Source organism: Struthio camelus, chromosome 27 (assembly GCF_040807025.1).
Source record: "Struthio camelus isolate bStrCam1 chromosome 27, bStrCam1.hap1, whole genome shotgun sequence".
In the NCBI taxonomy this organism is placed as follows: domain Eukaryota; kingdom Metazoa; phylum Chordata; class Aves; order Struthioniformes; family Struthionidae; genus Struthio; species Struthio camelus.
The window spans coordinates 1265947-1287525 of NC_090968.1; the positions used below are offsets into that span (position 1 = coordinate 1265947).

General features: G+C 70.4%; 2 protein-coding genes across 7 annotated transcripts in view; one reads left to right on the forward strand and one right to left on the reverse strand.

The window, feature by feature from the left end:
• Positions 1-20908, forward strand: part of LOC104149048 (myoferlin-like) — a 27322-nt gene extending 6414 nt beyond the window's left edge. Inside the window, exons 13-45 of the mRNA XM_068920521.1 lie at positions 201-317; positions 435-612; positions 2182-2594; positions 2674-2805; positions 3688-3851; positions 3979-4093; positions 4923-5025; positions 5101-5264; positions 5894-6070; positions 6165-6279; positions 6664-6741; positions 6822-7003; positions 7805-7963; positions 8148-8249; positions 8328-8489; positions 8606-8771; positions 13247-13272; positions 13383-13424; positions 13509-13622; positions 13699-13830; positions 13921-14076; positions 14160-14251; positions 14854-15024; positions 15705-15853; positions 15925-16064; positions 16801-16889; positions 16971-17066; positions 17179-17320; positions 17413-17512; positions 17615-17811; positions 17896-18005; positions 18125-18272; positions 18368-20908. Coding sequence (XP_068776622.1) covers positions 201-317; positions 435-612; positions 2182-2594; positions 2674-2805; positions 3688-3851; positions 3979-4093; positions 4923-5025; positions 5101-5264; positions 5894-6070; positions 6165-6279; positions 6664-6741; positions 6822-7003; positions 7805-7963; positions 8148-8249; positions 8328-8489; positions 8606-8771; positions 13247-13272; positions 13383-13424; positions 13509-13622; positions 13699-13830; positions 13921-14076; positions 14160-14251; positions 14854-15024; positions 15705-15853; positions 15925-16064; positions 16801-16889; positions 16971-17066; positions 17179-17320; positions 17413-17512; positions 17615-17811; positions 17896-18005; positions 18125-18272; positions 18368-18469 — 4533 coding nt within the window. The 3' untranslated portion in view covers positions 18470-20908. The remainder of the gene's footprint in view (positions 1-200; positions 318-434; positions 613-2181; positions 2595-2673; positions 2806-3687; positions 3852-3978; positions 4094-4922; positions 5026-5100; positions 5265-5893; positions 6071-6164; positions 6280-6663; positions 6742-6821; positions 7004-7804; positions 7964-8147; positions 8250-8327; positions 8490-8605; positions 8772-13246; positions 13273-13382; positions 13425-13508; positions 13623-13698; positions 13831-13920; positions 14077-14159; positions 14252-14853; positions 15025-15704; positions 15854-15924; positions 16065-16800; positions 16890-16970; positions 17067-17178; positions 17321-17412; positions 17513-17614; positions 17812-17895; positions 18006-18124; positions 18273-18367) is intronic.
• Positions 18959-21579, reverse strand: part of LMAN2L (lectin, mannose binding 2 like) — an 11647-nt gene continuing 9026 nt past the window's right edge. For 5 of the 6 annotated variants that reach the window (XR_011136463.1, XM_068920634.1, XM_068920633.1 and 2 more), the window contains one exon: positions 18959-21091. Coding sequence is in view for 4 of the 6 variants with exons in the window: in XM_068920634.1 (XP_068776735.1) it covers positions 20949-21091 (143 nt within the window). In the remaining 2 variants the exon portion in view is untranslated. The remainder of the gene's footprint in view (positions 21092-21579) is intronic. The other variant, XR_011136461.1, reaches the window with a different exon arrangement.

Sequence of the window (21579 nt, forward strand, 5' to 3'; positions counted from 1 at the left end):
GCTGAGACTCTCCCACGCTCGCAGGGGGTTTCTCCGGCTTCCTGCCCTGCTTCGGACCCAGCTTCCTCCCCATCTACGGCGACCTCGCCGCCCGGCCGGACCCCGCCGAGAGAGCCGGCGGCTCCAGCGTGAGTGTGGCCGGTGGTCGGGGCGGGTGGGTGCCGTCGGAGGGGTCGGTCCAGCCGCTCTGTGCCTTGCAGGGGGACCACAGCGTGATGTATCGCGGCCGGGTGCTGCTGGAGCTCAGCACCAGCATGGAGAGCCCGGCCGAGCGGGAGAAGGACACCGTCACCGCCGAGGACATCACCAGGGCGGAGGTAGCGGGGGCGCCCGCGTGGGACGGGGGAGCCGGAAGGACCGGGCTGCGGGGAGCCGCCTCGGCAGGGCTCGTCCCTGCGGCACCCTCAGCCGGAGCCGGCTCTTCCCTCGGGCAGCGCTACCTGTCGCGCCGCAAGTACGGGCTGTGCGCCGTGTTTTACTCGGCCACCATGCTGCCGGCCACCTCGGAGCTCGTGCAGTTCGAGGTGAGCATCGGCAACTACGGGAACACGGCCGACACCAGCTGCAAGCCGGCCGCCTCCACCACCCAGCACAGCCGGGCCGTCTATGATGGTAGGGGGGCGGGAGGAGGGTCGGGGAGCGGGGCGGGAGGAGGGTCGGGGAGCGGGGGGCGGGAGGAGGGTCGGGGAGCGGGGCGGGAGGAGGGATGGGGAGCGGGGCGGGAGGAGGGATGGGGAGCGGGGCGGGAGGAGGGATGGGGAGCGGGGCGGGAGGAGGGTCGGGGAGCGGGGCGGGAGGAGGGATGGGGAGCGGGGCGGGAGGAGGGATGGGGAGCGGGGCGGGAGGAGGGTCGGGGAGCGGGGCGGGAGGAGGGTCGGGGAGCGGGGGGCGGGAGGAGGGTCGGGGAGCGGGGCGGGAGGAGGGATGGGGAGCGGGGCGGGAGGAGGGATGGGGAGCGGGGCGGGAGGAGGGATGGGGAGCGGGGCGGGAGGAGGGTCGGGGAGCGGGGCGGGAGGAGGGATGGGGAGCGGGGCGGGAGGAGGGATGGGGAGCGGGGCGGGAGGAGGGTCGGGGAGCGGGGCGGGAGGAGGGTCGGGGAGCGGGGCGGGAGGAGGGTCGGGGAGCGGGGCGGGAGGAGGGATGGGGAGCGGGGCGGGAGGAGGGATGGGGAGCGGGGCGGGAGGAGGGTCGGGGAGCGGGGCGGGAGGAGGGTCGGGGAGCGGGGCGGGAGGAGGGATGGGGAGCGGGGGCGGGAGGAGGGTCGGGGAGCGGGGGGCGGGAGGAGGGATGGGGAGCGGGGCGGGAGGAGGGTCGGGGAGCGGGGCGGGAGGAGGGATGGGGAGCGGGGCGGGAGGAGGGATGGGGAGCGGGGCGGGAGGAGGGATGGGGAGCGGGGCGGGAGGAGGGTCGGGGAGCGGGGCGGGAGGAGGGTCGGGGAGCGGGGCGGGAGGAGGGATGGGGAGCGGGGGGCGGGAGGAGGGTCGGGGAGCGGGGGGCGGGAGGAGGGTCGGGGAGCGGGGGGCGGGAGGAGGGTCGGGGAGCGGGGCGGGAGGAGGGATGCTGAGCGGGGCGGGAGGAGGGTCGGGGAGCGGGCCGGGAGGAGGGTCGGGGAGCGGGGCGGGAGGAGGGATGCTGAGCGGGGCGGGAGGAGGGTCGGGGAGCGGGGCGGGAGGAGGGTCGCTGGCCGCGGTGCTGGCTCAGCCCCCTCCGCTTTCCTCCCCTCTCCCGGCCAGGCAACCGCTACTACTACCTGCCCTGGTACGACGCCAAGCCCGTGGTGGCCTTCACCTCTTTTTGGGAGGACGTGAGCCACCGCTGGGACTCGCTGAACGCGCTGCAGGCCGCGCACGATCGGCTGGTGAGCGGCGGGGGCCGGGGCCGTCGGCGGGGGCCCCCGGGCGTCCCCGGCGGGCAGCGGGCATGGCTCGCTCTGCTGCGCAGGAGCGCAACCTGGCCGCGCTGCGCGGCCTCCGGCAAGCCGACGATGCCGCCTGGGACGACGCCAGGAGGAAGCTGCTCCGCGAGCTGGTCAAGGATTGCAAGTAAGGGAGGGGGGGAAAAAAAAAAAAAACCCCGCACGCGCCTGCTGGGTGGGTTTTTTTTCTTCCCCCCCCCCCCTCCGGGAAAGCTGGAAAAACGCCCGTCCCTCCCGGGACTGCCCGCGGCCTCTCTTTCTCGCAGGAAGGCGCTGCCGGGGCTGGAGGCGCAGGCCACGGCCACGGCGCTGGACGGGCACCTGCGCGCCGCGCGGCTCCAGCTGCTGCGCCAAATCGCCGCGGCCGCCGCCGGCGCCGGGGCCGAGCGCGCCGCGCTGCTGCTGGCGGCCGACGGCTGGCTGCGGAGGATCGCCGCCGCCGTGCCGGAGGTGCGGCCTGGGGGACGCGGGGCGGCGGCGGGCGGCGGCGGCGGCGGGCGAGGCGGCCGACGAGCTGTGCGCCCGGCAGCCGCAGGCCAGCGTGCCCGACGTGGTGCTGCGGCTGCTGCGCAAGGAGCGGCGCGTGGCCTGCGCCCGCGTGAAGGCTTCCGCCGTCATGTTCTCCACCAGCGGCGCCTGCGGCGGGCTCTGCGGCAAGACGCAGACCCTCTTCCTGACGGTAGGAGACGCCGCCGGGGCGGGGGGGGGTCCGCGCCCCCTCCCCGGGCTGCGCTCCGGCTCATCCGGCTGCGGCGCAGGCTGCGCGGAGCGAAGGGGCGGCCGGCGCCGTCTGCGCCCAGCTCCGCGTCCGCCTCTGGCTGGGGCTGGTGGCCGACAGCCGGGAGCTGCCGCGGCACCTCGAGGGCACCCTGCGGGTCTACGCCGAGACGGTGAGCGGGCGGCGGGGGGCGCGGCGCGGCCGCCTGGCGGGCGACACGAGCGGGGCCGGGCTCGGCCCCCGGGGTGGGCGACACGAGTGTAGCAGGGCTCAGCTGCCAGTGGGCGACACGAGCGCGGCAGGGCTCAGCCCCCGGGATGGGTGACACGAGCGTGGCCGGGCTCAGCTGCCAGTGGGCGACACGAGCGGGGCCGGGCTCAGCCCCCGGGGTGGGCGACACGAGCGCGGCAGGGCTCAGCTGCCAGTGGGCGACGCGAGCGCGGCAGGACTCAGCCCCCGGGGTGGGTGACACGAGCGCAGCAGGGCTCAGCCCCCCGGGGTGGGCGACACGAGCGCGGCAGGGCTCAGCCCCCCGGGGTGGGTGACACGAGTGTAGCAGGGCTCAGCTGCCAGTGGGCGACACGAGCGCGGCAGGGCTCAGCTGCCAGTGGGCGACACGAGCGCGGCAGGACTCAGCTCCCCCGGGGTGGGTGACACGAGCGCGGCAGGGCTCAGCTCCCGGGGTGGGCGACACGAGCGCGGCCGGGCTCAGCCCCCCGGGGTGGGCGACACGAGCGCGGCAGGGCTCAGCTGCCAGTGGGCGACACAAGCGCGGCAGGACTCAGCTCCCCCGGGGTGGGTGACACGAGCGCGGCAGGGCTCAGCCCCCGGGATGGGTGACACGAGCGCGGCAGGGCTCAGCTGCCAGTGGGCGACACGAGCGCGGCAGGGCTCAGCCCCCGGGGTGGGCGACACGAGCGCGGCAGGGCTCAGCCCCCGGGGTGGGCGACACGAGCGCGGCAGGGCTCAGCTGCCAGGGTGGGTGACACGAGCGCGGCAGGGCTCAGCTGCCAGGGTGGGTGACACGAGCGCCCCCCCCCGGCCGCCGCCGCAGTACGAGAACCAGATGAAGGTTTGGGGCAAATGGGGCGCCCGGGGGCTGGCGGCGCCGCCCGGCTTCTCCGACATCACGGGCAGAGCGGGGCTGCCCCGCGACAAGCTGCGGCCGCCCAAGGGCTGGCGCTGGGACGGCGACTGGAGCGTGCAGCCGCAGCGGCGGTGAGCGCCGGCCCCCCTCCCGCGGGGCGAGGGGCGCGAGGCTCGGCCCCCCCCGACCCCGACCCCGACCCCGACCCCGGGGGGCCGAGGCGCCCGGCGGCCCGGCCCTGACGCCGCCGGTGCCCAGGCTGCTGCTGGACGCCGAGACCAACGTGGCCGAGGTGCTGGAGGAGGTGTACGAGAACGAGAGCCGGCGGCCCGGCGGCGAGTGGGGGCCGGCGGCGGCGCCCGACACCGACGCCGTGAGCGCGGGGCCGGGCAGGGCCGGGGGCTGGCGCCTCTCCGGGGCGGGCGACGCGAGCGCGCCGGGGCTCGGCTCCCGCTGGGTGACACGAGCGCGCCGGGGCTCAGCCCCTGGTGGGTGACACGAGCGCGCCAGGACTTAGCTCTCGGCGGGTGACATGACTGTGGCAGGGCTCAGGTCCTGGTGGGTGACACAAGCGCGCCGGGGCTCAGCCCCTGGTGGGTGACACGAGCGCACCAGGACTTAGCTCTCGGCGGGTGACATGACTGTGGCAGGGCTCAGGTCCCGCTGGGTGACACAAGCGCGCCAGGGCTCAGCCCCTGGTGGGTGATACGAGCGCACCAGGACTTAGCTCTCGGCGGGTGACATGACTGTGGCAGGGCTCAGCCCCTGGTGGGTGACACGAGCGCGCCAGGATTCGGCTCTCCGCGAGTGACATGAGCATGGCAGGGCTCAGCCCCGGGGTGGGTGATGTGAGCGCGCCAGGACTCAGCTGCCAGCGGGTGACATGAGCGTGGCAGGTCTCAGGCCCCGGGGTGGGTGATGTGAGCGCGCCAGGACTCATCCGCCAGCAGGTGACACGAGTGTGGCAGGGCTCAGCCCCCAGGGTAGGTGACATGAGCCTGCTGGGGGGCTCAGCCCCTGGGGCGGGCGACACGAGCGTGGCCGGGCTCAGCCCCCAGGGGGCAGGTGACACGAGCGTGGCAGGACTCAGCTGCCAGCCGGCGACCCGAGCCTGGCAGTTCTCAGCCCCCCGGGGCGGGCGACGTGAGCGCGGCCGGGGCAGACGACAGCCCCCCCGAGACGCCTCCCGCTCCCCAACGCAGGCCGGCGCGGCGGTGCCCCCCAAGGAGCGGGTCGCCTGTCCCCAGGGCTGGCAGGTGACCGATGGCTGGCGGGTGGAGGCAACGGGCGCCGTGGACGAGGCCGGTGAGTGGCCGCGGGCGGCGGGGGCCCCGCGGGGACGGGGACGGGGACGGTGGCGAGGTGCCCGGCTGCCCGCAGGCTGGGAGTACGGGGTGAGCGGGGCTCCCGGCAGCCCGCCGCCCGCCTGGCACGCCGCCGAGAAGACCTACCACACGCACCGGCGCCGGCGCTGGCTTCGCACCCGCCGCCGCCACCCCGGCGCCCCGAGCCGGCACCAGGACGTGGCCACCTTCCTCCGGCTGGTGGGGACGGGGCGCGGGGCTGGCAGGGACGGGGTGGCAGGGTTGGGGACAGTGGGGCTGGGGTGGCAGGGACGGGGTGGCAATGGTGAGAGTTGGCAGGGACGGGGTGGCAGGGACAGGAGGACAGGGATGGGGGTGACGGGGTGGGGTGACAGGGATGGGGCGGCAATGGCAGGGTGGTAGGGATGGGATGACAGGGATGGAGGTGATAGGGATGGAGGTGACAGGGATGGGGTGACAGGGACAGGGATGACAGTGGTGGGGATGGCAGGGATGGGGTGACAAGGATGGGGGTGGCAGGGATGGGGGTGGCAGGGATGGGGGTGGCAGGGATGGACGTGACAGAGATGGGATGGCAGGGATGGGGTGGCAGGGATGGGGTGGCAGGGATGGAGGTGACAGGGATGGAGGCGGCAGGGCTGGGATGGCAGGGACAGGGGCAGCAGGGATGGAGGCGGCAGGGACAGGGGTGGCAGGAATGGAGGTGGCAGGGATGGAGGCGGCAGGGCCGGGATGGCAGGGACAGGGGCAGCAGGGACAGGGGTGGCAGGGCCGGAGGTGGCAGGGCCGGAGGTGGCAAGGCCAGGGCGGCGCTGAGGCTGGCCGCGGGCCCCGCGCCGCGCTCGCAGCACGCGCCCGAGGGGCCGGCGGGCGCCGACGCCTGGGAATACGCCGCCTTCGCCGGGCGCCGCTTCCACCTGCAGCCCCAGGCGGGCGACGTGCGCCGCCGGCGCTGCTGGCACCGGCGCCTGCTGCCCGAGCGCCCGGGCCCTGGCGCCCCCATCTTCCTCCTCGACGGCTCCCTGGTACGGCGGTGACACGGTGGCGGGGGACGCGGGGCACGCGCCGGGGCGCCCGGCACCCGCCGCCGGCTCAGGGGCACCCGCTTGGCACCCGCAGGGCGCGGAGGCGCCGGACGAGGCTGCGGCCACCGCCGCCGAGGCCAGCCAGGCGCCGGGTGAGGGCAAGAGGCCGGCGGTGCAGAGCGCGCCCCTCATCCTCTGCGTTTTCACACGTGAGTGGGTGCTGCAGGGCCGGGTGCTGCAGGGCCGGGTGCTGCAGGGTCGGGTGCTGCGGGATTGGGTGCTGTGGGGTCGGGTGCTGCAGGACTGGGTGCTGCAGGGCCGGGTGCTGTGGGGTTGGGTGCTGCAGGGTCGGGTGCTGCAGGACTGGGTGCTGCAGGGTTCGGGGCTGCGGGGTCGGGTGCTGCGGGGTTGGGTGCTGCAGGACTGGGTGCTGCGGGGCTGGGTGTTGCGGGACCGGGTGCTGCGGGGTTGGGTGCTGCGGGGCCGGGTGCTGCATGGTTGGGTGCTGCATGGTTGGGTGCTGCAGGGTCAGGTGCTGCAGGACCGGGTGCTGCAGGGCCAGGTGCAACACCACAGGTCCCCTCTCGTTGCAGAGCCCAGCTACTTCCAGCTGCGCTGCTACCTCTTCCAGGCCATGGGGTTGGCACCCCGAGGTGCCAAGGCCAGCGCAGGTGGGCGCCCGGGCGGACTCGCCGGCCCCGGGGCGGGCACCCGGTTTCCCGGGCTGAGACGGGTGCCGCTCTCGCCCCAGAGCCCGTGGCCCACGTGTCCTTCGTGCACGTGAGCCAGCGCACGCGCCCGCTGCCGGCCACCCTGGACCCCCGCTGGGACCAGACGCTGCTCTTCGACCGGGTGCTGCTCTACGGCGACCCCGAGGGCATCCGCGCTGAGCCCCCCGTTGTGGTGGTGGAGGTCTTCGACCAGGACGGCGGGGTGCGATGGCAGGCACCCATGGGTGGGGGCAACCTTGGACGGGGGACACCCATGGTTGGGGGCACCCATGGATGGGGGACACCACTGGGTGGGGGCATCCCTGGGTAGGGGCACCCATGGTTGGGAGCACCAGGGATGGGGACATCCATAGGCAGGGGGCACCCCTTGATGGGGGCATCCATGGTTGGGGATACCAGGGATGGGGACATCCATAGGCAGGGGGCACCCCTTGATGGGGGCAACACTAGGTGGGGGCACCTATGGTTGGGGGCACCCATAGGCAGGGGGCACCCCTTGATGGGGGCAACTCTAGGTGGGGGCACCTATGGTTGGGGGCACCCATAGTTGGGGGACACCACTGGGCAAGGAACACCACTGGGTGGGGGGCACCCATGGGTGAGGACACCCATGGTTGGGGGCACCAGAGATGGGGACACCCATGGGTGGAAGGCATCCCTTGACGGGGGCAACCCTGGGCAGGGGACACCCATGGTTGGGGGCACCAGGGATGGGTACACCCATGGGTGGGGGGCACCCCTTGACGGGGGACACCTGTGCTTGGGGGCACCCGTGGTGGGGTCATCCCTGAGCAGGGGGGACACCCATGGCTGGGGGCACCCATGGTGGGGGGGCACCTACGGTTGAGAGACGCCCACGTTTGGGGGTTATCCCTGGATGGGGGCAACCCTGGGTGGAGGACACCCATGGGTAGAGGACACCCACGGTGTGGTCACCCCTGGGTCGGCACCATCCATGGTGGGCGGAAGGGGTGCACATCTGGCTGAGGGGCACCCCACGCAGGGCGCCGGCGCCTTGCTGGGCCGCAGCGTGTGCCGGCCGGCCGTGTGCCTGGACGTGGGACGCCGGCGGGCACCCCGGCTCCGGCGTTACCCCATCAGCGGGCCGGCGGGGCCGGCGGGCGAGCTGCTGGCCGCCTTCGAGCTGCTGCACGACGCCCAGGTGAGCGCCAGGCTCGCCGCCCGGCCCACCACCTCCGCTCTTCCTCCTCCTCCTCCTCCTCCTCCTCCTCCTCCTCCTCCTCCTCCTCCTCATCCTCCTCCTCCTTCTCCTCCTCCTCATCCTCCTCCTCCTCCTCCTCCTCCTTCTCCTCCTCCTTCTCCCCCTCCTCCTCCTCCTTGGGCAGCAGGACGGCACCCTGGCGCAGCTGCCGGCCCCGCCGTGGAGCAAGGGCACCTTCAGCATCCCGGCGGGCATCCGCCCGGCCCTACGTCTCGTGGCCCTGGAGGTGAGCGAAGGCGGAGCGGCCGCCCGGTGCCCTCCGGCCCCCTCCTCGCCGGCGTAACCCTCTGCCGGCACCCGCTAGGTGCTGGCCTGGGGGCTGCGGGGGCTGCGCGGCGGCAGCCCGCTGCCCGTGCGGGCGCCCAGCCTGGTGGTGGAGTGCGGCGGCCAAGCGTTGCGGACGCCCCCCATCGCCGACCTCCGCGCCAACCCCAATTTCCCCGTCAACGCCTTCCTGCTCGCCCTGGTGAGGGGTTGCACCCCAGCTGCTCGCCTGCCCGGCTGCCTCTCCCTCCTTCCCCCACCCTCGCCACCCATGGGTGCTGCCCGGCGGGTGACGGCCCCAGCTCGGCGCTCCCCCAGCACCTGCCCGTGGAGGAGGACTACATGCCCCCCATCAAGCTGCGGGTGCTGGACACGCGGGATTTCGGCTACCGGCCGGAGGTGGGCCAGGCCAGCGTGCAGAGCCTGCAGCAGTACTGCTGCGAGCCGGCCACCGAGGGCCACCCGGCCACGCTGCCTGGCCCCGGTACGGCCCTGCTCCAGCCCTTCTCCATCCCCGTCCCAGCCCTGCCCCAGCCCTTCTCCATCCCCGTCCCAGCCCTGCTCCAGCCCTTCTCCATCCCCGTCCCAGCCCTGCCCCAGCCCTTCTCCATCCCCGTCCCAGCCCTGCTCCAGCCCTTCTCCATCCCCGTCCCAGCCCTGCTCCAGCCCTTCTCCATCCCCGTCCCAGCCCTGCTCCAGCCCTTCTCCATCCCCATCCCAGCCCTGCCCCAGCCCTTCTCCATCCCCGTCCCAGCCCTGCCCCAGCCCTTCTCCATCCCCGTCCCAGCCCTGCCCCAGCCCTTCTCCATCCCCGTCCCAGCCCTGCTCCAGCCCTTCTCCATCCCCGTCCCAGCCCTGCTCCAGCCCTTCTCCATCCCCGTCCCAGCCCTGCCCCAGCCCTTCTCCATCCCCGTCCCAGCCCTGCTCCAGCCCTTCTCCATCCCCGTCCCAGCCCTGCCCCAGCCCTTCTCCATCCCCGTCCCAGCCCTGCCCCAGCCCTTCTCCATCCCCGTCCCAGCCCTGCTCCAGCCCTTCTCCATCCCCATCCCAGCCCTGCTCCAGCCCTTCTCCATCCCCGTCCCAGCCCTGCCCCAGCCCTTCTCCATCCCCGTCCCAGCCCTGCCCCAGCCCTTCTCCATCCCCGTCCCAGCCCTGCCCCAGCCCTTCTCCATCCCCGTCCCAGCCCTGCTCCAGCCCTTCTCCATCCCCGTCCCAGCCCTGCTCCAGCCCTGCTCCATCCCCGTCCCAGCCCTGCTCCAGCCCTTCTCCATCCCCGTCCCAGCCCTGCTCCAGCCCTTCTCCATCCCCGTCCCAGCCCTGCTCCAGCCCTTCTCCATCCCCGTCCCAGCCCTGCCCCAGCCCTGCTCCATCCCCGTCCCAGCCCTGCTCCAGCCCTTCTCCATCCCCGTCCCAGCCCTGCTCCAGCCCTTCTCCATCCCCGTCCCAGCCCTGCCCCAGCCCTTCTCCATCCCCGTCCCAGCCCTGCTCCAGCCCTTCTCCATCCCCGTCCCAGCCCTGCTCCAGCCCTTCTCCATCCCCGTCCCAGCCCTGCTCCAGCCCTTCTCCATCCCCGTCCCAGCCCTGCCCCAGCCCTTCTCCATCCCCGTCCCAGCCCTGCTCCAGCCCTTCTCCATCCCCGTCCCAGCCCTGCCCCAGCCCTTCTCCATCCCCGTCCCAGCCCTGCTCCAGCCCTTCTCCATCCCCGTCCCAGCCCTGCTCCAGCCCTGCTCCATCCCCGTCCCAGCCCTGCTCCAGCCCTTCTCCATCCCCGTCCCAGCCCTGCCCCAGCCCTTCTCCATCCCCGTCCCAGCCCTGCCCCAGCCCTTCTCCATCCCCGTCCCAGCCCTGCCCCAGCCCTTCTCCATCCCCGTCCCAGCCCTGCCCCAGCCCTTCTCCATCCCCGTCCCAGCCCTGCCCCAGCCCTTCTCCATCCCCGTCCCAGCCCTGCTCAAGCCCTTCTCCATCCCCATCCCAGCCCTGCTCCAGCCCTTCTCCATCCCCATCCCAGCCCTGCTCAAGCCCTTCTCCATCCCCATCCCAGCCCTGCTCCAGCCCTTCTCCATCCCCGTCCCAGCCCTGCTCCAACCCTTCTCCATCCCCGTCCCAGCCCTGCTCCAGCCCTTCTCCATCCCCGTCCCAGCCCTGCCCCAGCCCTTCTCCATCCCCGTCCCAGCCCTGCCCCAGCCCTTCTCCATCCCCGTCCCAGCCCTGCTCCAGCCCTTCTCCATCCCTGTCCCAGCCCTGCCCCAGCCCTTCTCCATCCCCGTCCCAGCCCTGCTCCAGCCCTTCTCCATCCCCGTCCCAGCCCTGCTCCAGCCCTTCTCCATCCCTGTCCCAGCCCTGCCCCAGCCCTTCTCCATCCCCGTCCCAGCCCTGCTCCAGCCCTTCTCCATCCCCGTCCCAGCCCTGCTCAAGCCCTTCTCCATCCCCATCCCAGCCCTGCTCCAGCCCTTCTCCATCCCCGTCCCAGCCCTGCTCCAACCCTTCTCCATCCCCGTCCCAGCCCTGCTCAAGCCCTTCTCCATCCCCATCCCAGCCCTGCTCCAGCCCTGCTCCATCCCCGTCCCAGCCCTGCCCCAGCCCTTCTCCATCCCCGTCCCAGCCCTGCCCCAGCCCTTCTCCATCCCCGTCCCAGCCCTGCTCCAACCCTTCTCCATCCCCGTCCCAGCCCTGCTCCAACCCTTCTCCATCCCCGTCCCAGCCCTGCCCCAGCCCTTCTCCATCCCCGTCCCAGCCCTGCCCCAGCCCTTCTCCATCCCCGTCCCAGCCCTGCTCCAGCCCTTCTCCATCCCCGTCCCAGCCCTGCCCCAGCCCTTCTCCATCCCCGTCCCAGCCCTGCCCCAGCCCTTCTCCATCCCCGTCCCAGCCCTGCCCCAGCCCTTCTCCATCCCCGTCCCAGCCCTGCTCAAGCCCTTCTCCATCCCCATCCCAGCCCTGCTCCAGCCCTTCTCCATCCCCATCCCAGCCCTGCTCAAGCCCTTCTCCATCCCCGTCCCAGCCCTGCTCCAGCCCTTCTCCATCCCCGTCCCAGCCCTGCTCCAACCCTTCTCCATCCCCGTCCCAGCCCTGCTCCAGCCCTTCTCCATCCCCGTCCCAGCCCTGCTCCAGCCCTTCTCCATCCCCGTCCCAGCCCTGCTCAAGCCCTTCTCCATCCCCATCCCAGCCCTGCTCCAGCCCTTCTCCATCCCCATCCCAGCCCTGCCCCAGCCCTTCTCCATCCCCGTCCCAGCCCTGCCCCAGCCCTTCTCCATCCCCGTCCCAGCCCTGCTCCAGCCCTTCTCCATCCCTGTCCCAGCCCTGCCCCAGCCCTTCTCCATCCCCGTCCCAGCCCTGCTCCAGCCCTTCTCCATCCCCGTCCCAGCCCTGCTCCAGCCCTTCTCCATCCCTGTCCCAGCCCTGCCCCAGCCCTTCTCCATCCCCGTCCCAGCCCTGCTCCAGCCCTTCTCCATCCCCGTCCCAGCCCTGCTCCAGCCCTTCTCCATCCCTGTCCCAGCCCTGCTCCAGCCCTTCTCCATCCCTGTCCCAGCCCTGCTCCAGCCCTTCTCCATCCCCGTCCCAGCCCTGCCCCAGCCCTTCTCCATCCCCGTCCCAGCCCTGCTCCAACCCTTCTCCATCCCCGTCCCAGCCCTGCTCCAACCCTTCTCCATCCCCGTCCCAGCCCTGCCCCAGCCCTTCTCCATCCCCGTCCCAGCCCTGCCCCAGCCCTTCTCCATCCCCGTCCCAGCCCTGCTCCAGCCCTTCTCCATCCCCGTCCCAGCCCTGCCCCAGCCCTTCTCCATCCCCGTCCCAGCCCTGCCCCAGCCCTTCTCCATCCCCGTCCCAGCCCTGCCCCAGCCCTTCTCCATCCCTGTCCCAGCCCTGCCCCAGCCCTTCTCCATCCCCGTCCCAGCCCTGCTCAAGCCCTTCTCCATCCCCGTCCCAGCCCTGCTCCAGCCCTTCTCCATCCCCGTCCCAGCCCTGCTCCAACCCTTCTCCATCCCCGTCCCAGCCCTGCCCCAGCCCTTCTCCATCCCCGTCCCAGCCCTGCTCAAGCCCTTCTCCATCCCCGTCCCAGCCCTGCTCCAACCCTTCTCCATCCCCGTCCCAGCCCTGCCCCAGCCCTTCTCCATCCCCGTCCCAGCCCTGCTCAAGCCCTTCTCCATCCCCGTCCCAGCCCTGCTCCAACCCTTCTCCATCCCCGTCCCAGCCCTGCTCCAACCCTTCTCCATCCCCGTCCCAGCCCTGCTCCAACCCTTCTCCATCCCCGTCCCAGCCCTGCTCCAACCCTTCTCCATCCCCGTCCCAGCCCTGCTCCAGCCCTTCTCCATCCCCATCCCAGCCCTGCCCCAGCCCTGCTCCATCCCCGTCCCAGCCCTGCTCCAGCCCTTCTCCATCCCCGTCCCAGCCCTGCCCCAGCCCTTCTCCATCCCCGTCCCAGCCCTGCTCCAGCCCTTCTCCATCCCCGTCCCAGCCCTGCCCCAGCCCTTCTCCATCCCCGTCCCAGCCCTGCTCCAGCCCTTCTCCATCCCCGTCCCAGCCCTGCCCCAGCCCTTCTCCATCCCTGTCCCAGCCCTGCCCCAGCCCTTCTCCATCCCCGTCCCAGCCCTGCTCCAGCTCTTCTCCATCCCCGTCCCAGCCCTGCTCCAGCCCTTCTCCATCCCCATCCCAGCCCTGCTCCAGCTCTTCTCCATCCCCGTCCCAGCCCTGCTCCAGCTCTTCTCCATCCCCGTCCCAGCCCTGCTCCAGCCCTTCTCCATCCCCGTCCCAGCCCTGCTCCAGCCCTTCTCCATCCCCGTCCCAGCCCTGCTCCAGCCCTTCTCCATCCCCGTCCCAGCCCTGCTCCATCCTGGTACCCACCCACCCCAGCCCTGCTCTCTCTCTGCCCCGTCCCTGCCCCGTCCCTGCCCCACCCACGTCCCCTCCTGCCCTGTCCCCGCCAGGCTCTGCACTGATTTATTTGCCTGTCTCTCCCACATGCAGCTGCTCCCCAGGGCTGGATTGCCCAGGTGAGTGGCCCCGCGTCACCTCCACCGAGCCTCTGTCCCCACTGCCACAGCCCCGTGCCTCAGTTCCCCCCCCCGGCCGCAGCCAGACGCTTGTCCTCTCCTCCTTGCAGCTACTGGCCAGGATCACCGCTGAGATGGGGGCTGGGGACAAGGTGGGCACAGCAACCGGGCCACCGGGGCCACTGCCGGGGCCACCAGGCCGGTGTCCCTCTCCGCCTCACCCTGCTCCCTGCCAGGCTGTGGAGGGCGAGGAAGAGGAGGAGGAAGAGGGCGACTGGTGGAGCAAATTCTACACGGCCACGGGGGACACGGCCAAGAGCCGCCTGGGGATGGCCAGGGACAGCCTGACGGTGAGCACAGCCGGGGACGGGGCTGATGCTGGTGACGAGGCTGGGGACGGGCCTGCCACCGTCGCCGTGTCCCCAGGTCTACAGCTGCGAGCTGGAGGCGCTGCCCGAATTCGAGGGGCTCCAGGATTTCTGCCAGACCTTCCCGCTGTACCGCACCGCGGGGAGGACCGAGGCCGGCGAGGACCCCGTGCCCGTGGGGGAGTTCAAGGTGAGACCCCCCCCCGCAGCCGCCGCGGGTGCAGCACCCGGGCACAGGGACACGGGCCACCCCCGGCATCCCCGGCCGTGCCGCTTGCAGGGACTCTTCCGCATCTACCCGCTGCCGGAGGACCCCGGGGTGCCCCCACCGCCACGCCACTTCCAGGAGCTGCCCCCCAGCCAGCCCCAGGAGTGCCTGGTGCGGGTCTACATCATCCGGGCTTTCGACCTGCCCCCCAGGGACAGGAATGGGCTGGTAAGGCCACCCATGGGTGCCTGGCATGGGCGCTCAGCCCCACCACGGCCCCCTGTGCCACCCTGATGGCCCCGTCCCACCAGTGCGACCCCTACATCCGCATCTCGCTGGGGACGAAGAAGGTGGGCGACCGCAATCAGTATGTGCCCAACACCCTGCAGCCCGTTTTTGGCAGGTACGGCCAGGGTGGGCATCCCCATGGCACTGCCACCCATGGGTGGCACCGAGCCGAGGGTCCCAGGGGCCCTGATGTGGGGTAGGGTGGCCATGCCATGGGACCCCATGCCGGTGGGTCCTTGTGCCACTGGGTGCCCATGCTCGGGTGTCTCCATTCCCCATGGCATTCCCATAGTCCCCATGCTACTAGGTCCCCAGGTCCCCAATCTCTTCAACATTGGGCCTCCATGCCATGAGGTCGCCAAGTCACCAGGTCCCCAATCCCCTTGCCAGTGGATCCCCATGCCAGTGGGTGCCCATGCCACTAGCTCCCCAAGTGACCACATCCCCAGTCCCCATGCCAGCAGGTCCCCAAGTCACCAGGTCCCCAATGCCTATGCCAGCAGGTCCCCATGCCAGTGGGCACCCATGCCACCAGGTCCCCAATCCCCATGCCAGAGGATCCCTGTGCCACCAGGTCCCCAAGTCAGAAGGTCCCCCCCATTCCCCATGCCAGCAGGTCTCCGTGCCACTAGGTTCCCATCTGGTGGCTCCTCATGCCAGCAGATCCCCATCCCTGTGGGCCCCCACTCCCTGTGTGACTCCTGTCACCCATGGCAGGCTGTTCGAGCTGACGGGCACCATCCCACTGGAGAAGGACCTGCACGTCTCGCTCTTCGATTACGACCTGCTGCCACCTGACCAGGAGATCGGCAGCACCAGCATCGACCTGGAGAACCGCCTGCTGTCCCGCTTCCGCGCCCACTGCGGGCTGCCCCGGCTGTACCGCACGTGGGTGCTGTGGGGGCACGGGGGTGGGCACGGGGCAACGGGCACCCAGGGAGTGAGGCCAGGTGGGTGCAGGGGAATGGCCACAAGGAGATGGTTACAGGTGGGCACAGGAGGATGGGCACAAGGAGATGGTTTGGAGTGGGTGCAGAAAGGTGGGCACGGGGAGATGGTTACAGGAGGGCACAAGAGGACGGGCACAAGGAGCTGGTTTTGGGTGGATGCAGAAGGGTGGGCATAGCAGGATGGGCATGGGATGATGGTTTTGGGTGGGCACAAGAGCAGGGGCATAAGGAGATGGTTTAGAGAGGGTGCAGGAGGATGGGCATGGGGAGATGGTTACGGGTGGGCATAGGAGGATGGACACAGGGAGATGGTTTTGGGTGGGCACAGGAGGGTGGGCACAGGACAGGCACAAGAAGATTGTTTTGGGTGGGCGTAGGAGGATGGGCACAGCAGGATGAGCAGAGGGTGATGGATGTGGGTGGGCACAAGAGGCTGGACCCGGCTCAGGCATCGTGGGGTGGCACGTGGCTACGTGCACGGCACAGGGGCAGAGGCACCAGGGCCACCCCAGGGTGCCTGAGCAGGCCACAGGACCGCCCCGGCCTGGGGGCAACAGCAGCAGTGGGCACCCTGGGGTGGGCGATGCCCGTGGCCCCCAGCCGGCCCCGTGCCCACAGCGCCGGCCCCGGGCGATGGAGGGACCAGCTGACGCCCAGCCGGGCGCTGGAGCGCTTCGCCCGCGCGCGGGGGCTGCCGGCACCCGAGTTCAGCGCCGACGGCAGCGCCGTCGCCTTCGGGGGATCCACCTTCCTCCTCACGCAGTTCGGTGGGTCGGGGTGGCGGGCGCCAGGCGGGCGGTGGGCACCGGCCCGCGGTGTGACGGGCTCGCCCTTGCAGAGAGAGGGGCTCCCGCGTACCAGCACGCCGGGGCGCCCCGTGAGCGCCTGGCCCTCCACCTGCTCCACGCTTGCCACCTCGTCCCCGAGCACCTCGAGACCCGGACCCTCTACAACAGCACCCAGCCCGGACTGGAGCAGGCAGGGCCTGGGGCACCGTAGGGTGGGGGGTGCTGGGGTGGCACTAGGGACACCGTGAGGATAGGGACAGGGGCAAGGAGGGATGCTGGAGGGAATGATGGCGACCCTGGGATGATGGGGACATGGGGCAAGGAGGGATGTTGGTGGGGGCGAGGGGGACCCTGGGACAAGGAGAGACGCTGGGGGGAATGATGAGGACACTGGGGACAAGGGCAGGGAGGGACCTGGGGTGACGGGGACACGGGGCAAGGAGGGATGCTGGGGGGGAAGATAGGGACCCTGGGGTGATAGGGACATTGGGGAACAAGGGCAAGGAGGGACCCTGGGACAAGGAGGGATGCTAGGGTGGTGATGGGAACCCTGGGGCGATGGGGACATGGGGCAAGGAAGGATGCTGGGGGGGTGATGGGGACCCTGGGACAAGGAGGGATGCTGGGGTAGTGATAGGGGCACTGGGGTAATGGAGATACCGGGGACAAGGACAAGGAGGGACCCTGGGGCAATGGGGCCCCTGGGACAAGGAGGGATGCTGGAGGGGGTGACAGAGACATGGGGCAAGGAGACATACCAGGGTGGGTGACAGTGACACTGGGGTGATGGAGACCTTGGACAGGGAGGAATAAAGGGAGAGATGATAGGAGACCCTGGGGTGATGGGGACCACAGGACAGGGAGGGATGCTGGGGGGGGGGGGGAGGTGACAAGGACTGCCGGTACCCACGCTTCCCCCGGCGCAGGGCAAGCTGCAGATGTGGGTGGACGTGTTCCCCGCCAGCCTCGGCCCCCCGGGTCCCCCAGTCAACATCACCCCCCGCAAGCCTCAGAGGTGAGCAGTGGGTGGCCGGGCCCCGGGGAGGGTAGCGGGGACCAGGTCAGGGTGGCACAGCCCCCACGTCCCCCTCCCCAGGTACGAGCTGCGCTGCATCATCTGGAACACGAGGGACGTGGACCTGCAGGACACCAGCCTGACGGGCCAGAGGATGAGCGACATCTACGTCAAAGGGTGAGTGGCGTCGGCCCCGACCGTCACGTCCCTGGATGGTGGCACCGGTGCCGAAGCCGGGGGGGGGGGGGGGATGCTGGCGACGTCCCCTCCAGCCCTGGTGGCATTGCAGGTGGCTGGACGGGCAGGAGGAGCACAGGCAGAAGACGGACGTGCACTACCGCTCGCTGCGGGGAGACGGCAGCTTCAACTGGCGCTTCGTCTTCTCCTTCGACTACCTGCCCGCCGAGCAGCTCTGCGTCTTGCCCAGAAAGGTGAGCGGCACCCCAGGGCCCCCCGACCCTTTCCGGGAAGGGGGCAAGGGGGGCTCCTGGGCGAGCAGAGCCCTTCTTCGCCTCCCGCGCAGGAGCACTTCTGGAGCCTGGACGAGACGGTGCTGAAGGTGCCCCCCAAGCTCATCCTCCAAGTGTGGGACAACGACAAATTTTCGGCCGATGACTTCCTCGGTGAGGCCTCATCTTGTTGCCCGCCGGGACAGCCGGGGACCGTCCCCTGGCCAGTCCTGCCCACCAGAGACGTGCCCCGGCTCCTCTGTGCTCTCTCTGCAGGTGTCCTGGAGCTGGAGCTCACCAGCCTGCCCCGGCCGGCCCAGCGCCCCCGGGACTGCACCCTGGCGCTGCTGGGCACCCAAAGGCCCTGGCCGCGGCGGGGGGCGCGGGCCCCCCGCTTCTCCCTTTTCCGGCAGAGGTGCGCCAGGGGCTGGTGGCCCTGCGCCGTGGAGGAGGACGGCAAGCAGCGCCTGGCGGTAGGCAGAGGGTGGTGAGATGGGGGGGGGAAAAACAGGGACAGCCCAGCACACCGGCTCCCATCCCCGTCCTCGCGCCGCCAGGGGAAGCTGGAGATGAGCCTGGAGCTGCTGACGGCAAAGGAGGCGGAAGAACGGCCGGCGGGGAAAGGCCGGGAGGAGCCCAACATGTACCCAACCCTCCAACCACCCCTGTGAGCCCAAACCGCGGCGGCGAGACGCTCGGCTCCCCGGGAGTCCAAAGCCCGGGAACCTTAAGCAGGGGGGGCGGAGGCGGGATACGGGGATGCCCGAGCTGGATGCGGTCCCGCAGGCGCCCGGAGTGGTCCTTCCTGTGGCTGCAGGCCCCGCTGCGCACGCTGCGCTACGCCGTGTGGCAGCAGAACCGCTGCAAGATCAGCATGGGGCTGGCGCTGGTCCTGCTGGCCCTGCTGCTCCTCACCTTCATCTACTCGGCCCCTGTGAGTGGGGGGCCACGGCGTCCCCGCGGACCCCCCTTCCCCGGCGGCCGCCGAGCCCCCCCGCCCCCACGAGCTCGCCCTCTCCCTCGCTGCAGGGCTATTTTGCCATGAAGCTGGTTAACCCTCTTCGGAGCTGGCATCCCTTCAGCGGCGGCGTGACCAAGGCGGTGACGACCCCCAGCACGGCCGAGCCCTGACGTGGCACCGTAGCCAGCTCTGAGGAGGGGGGCCGGGGCACCCTCCACTGCAGGAGGATTCGGGGAGATCCCCCGCATGCCCGAGGGAAGCCGCGGCACGGGGTGATGCATCACCGAGGTGATGCCCCGCTGCCCCGTACCCACGCCCCCTCTTTAATAAAGCCAGACCTAGAGCCACCCTTGAGCGATGGTTGACTTAGCATTGTCCCCCTGCTCCGGGGACACAAGGATGAGCACTGGGGCGGGGGGACAAGGACGGGAGCTACTCCAATTTTGGCTACTTAGGGCACAGGGAACTTGGGACGTGGCCCCAGAGAGCCGACACCAACTCACTGCATGCTCGACCACGGCGTTTCGGGGACAGACCGCCGCCGGGGTTCATCCTACAGGCGCAGGCGCCTGGGAAAAACACCCACCGGGACCTCCTGCGTCCAAAGTCTCAGGGGCCGCGGGCAGCGTCAGGGCGGGAGGGCGGGCGGCACGGCCACGTCACACACACCGACGTTTATTCCGAGACACCGATTACAGTTCTGGGAAAAGGCGCGCACATTATCAATTCCTGGTCATCAGGCAAAAAAAAAAAAAAAAAAAAAGGCAAACACCAGAAACAGTTCTTTCGGGCCGCAACGTCCTTTGGGCACTTCTAAAAGCTCCCACCTCCCCCGGCGGCAGCATCCTGCTGAACAGAGCACCAGCCGCCAATGCCAGCTGCGCGTCCCCCCCCCCCGGCTTGCAACGCGTCCCGCCTGCGCGACCCGGGCGAGCGAACGCCCTGCGAAGCGGCGGGGCAAGGAGGACGCGGCTGCACGGACGCCGGCGAGGATGTCGCTGCGGGAAAACAAGTTAGATGGGGCTGACCGGCTGGCAAAGCCATCGGGCGGCCTCGGATTTCCCATCTAGATGTCGCCAGAGCTACCGGGACTGGATCCAACCGACCCAACACCTCCCTCGTCTCAACGGCCGGGTCCCGCCAAGGGCCCCGCGCCGCCTGGCTGCCGCTCCCTCCAGCAAAGCAGCCGCCAGAGCCCTACGGCGACCAGGACGCGGTCCCCCGGGGCGAAGGCGGCTGCCAACGGCCCAGCCCTTTGCAGGCGACGGAGGCCGCTACGGCCGGGTTCGCTCGCGGGGAGAGGGGCAGGAGGATCCCGGAGCTGTTCCCACAACTGCCGGCAGGAGAAACGCAGCAAGTTCGTTTACCAAAAAAAAAAAAAAAAAAAAAAAAAAAGCAGTCACTGAGGTAGGAATGAACTACAACTCCCTGAAAGGCAGCGAGAGCTACGGCTCCAAGAGGCTGGCCGGAGCCTAAATCGCCCCGCACGGCTCAGCTCTTCAGCAGCCGCAGCCTTCGGCAAGGCCCAGGACCGGCACCCAGCTGAAGGAGGGAGCACCGACCCCTTGGAAAGTCGGCCACAAGCCACAACACGACATGCAAACAGCACTGGTGCAGACGGCCGCGCTGGGACGGGAGGCACGCAGAGGCGGCGGCACGCTCAGCAGCGGCCCTGCCGAGCAGGGAAAGGGGCTGAGCCCCGAGACGCAGCAGCAATCGGTAATTCAAAACGGGGATGCCGGTGCCCAGCAGCCAGGCAGGTTCCCAGCTCGGCCTGCCTCGCCGCCGGGAAAAACCGCCAGGCATCTGATGCCCGAGGACAGCAAACCGTGGTGACTAAGAGAGGGGTTGCATGGCGGTGGGACAACTCAAGGTACAAACAAAAGCAATTCAGTCTCCAAAGATGGCCTAAGGCAGGCGACAGAAAGCAGCCGTCGCTGCCCGAGCAGGATTAAGAGCTTGGGAGAGACACCCTCGCCGAGGAGGGGCTGTCGGGTGCCTCAACACACAGCAGAGAGGGCAAGCGTTGCGGCGCAGCACTGCCCTCTCCAAAGGCAAACAGACCACTGCGCTCCTCAGCGAGGAGGAGTATGGTCTGCACCCAGTGACCCTGTACAGCAGGGGATGCTGCTGTAGCAAATCCTGATTGGTAGTGAAACAGCTCGGGACAAGCCACTGCAAAGGGTTGCTGTACGAGCCTGGCGAGGAAAGCGGGTGCTTCGCTGGGCTCTGTTCGGCTGGGGTCTTGCTCAGTCAGGATTTCACAGCCACGTTCAGGTATCCCCACGCTGCAGAGAAACGGCTCGGTGCTGCCAGCGCCCCACAGCCCAGCCCGTCCTCCTAAACGTCTCACTAAGCAAAGCTCCTGCTCCAAACAGGCCTTCGGGGGGACGGCAGGTCTGTCCCAGCGACGCACAGCTCTCAGTCCACCACACGCTGCGCTGGGGATCCCCTTTCCCACTGGGAGCAGCGCGGGAGTCCTGGAGCCTGACAAAAGAAACAGCAGCCGTCCCCACTGGGCTTTTCAGGGGACATGAGGGTCCCTGCCGCAAGGTTCAGTCCATCACACTCCGGACAGTCTGGGATGGGTGGGAGTTGGGATGCGGCTAGCAAAGACTAGCAATGGGCCATCCCGGGCAGGTTCCCAAGTCAATAGAAGTGTTTCCGGCTCTGCTCCTGCCACTTGTTGTAGACAATGACTCCAATGACAATGGCAAAAACCACAGCGACAAGGGAGAAGAAGACGATTAAGAAGAGAGCCAGGCCGCTCATGGGTTCCAGCGGGGCCTCCACTACAGAACAGCAGGGCAGAAACAGCCTGTGAGCCCCCAAAGAGTCCAGCACAGAGCCGGGCCCAAAAGCCAGCTGAGATTCGCCTGCACTCGGTGGCTACTCATCCCGCACCAATGCACCGGTAACCCCCATGCACCCTGCCAGGCTCACGCCACGGCAGGGTTTGGCTTCTCAAAGCTACACGGGGCAACTCATCACATGGACTAGAGCTGTTGTGGGGCTGCAAGACCTCAGGCACATACGGGCTCTCAGATGCATCTCTGCAGCCTCCTGCATGGCACCCTGCCCGTGGCACCCTCCAAGCGCTCTGCGCTGCCCTCCACAAGGTCACCGAGGTTGGCGCGAGAGGCTGATGGTCCTGCAAGACCGCCTCGATGCTAGGAGACCAGCTTGCCCCAAACCTCCCATCACCAGGGAGGAGCATGGCAGCACAGCAACTGGGCAAGGACCTCTCGATTCCAGCTGGAGCTCGGCTGGTTTGCTGGAG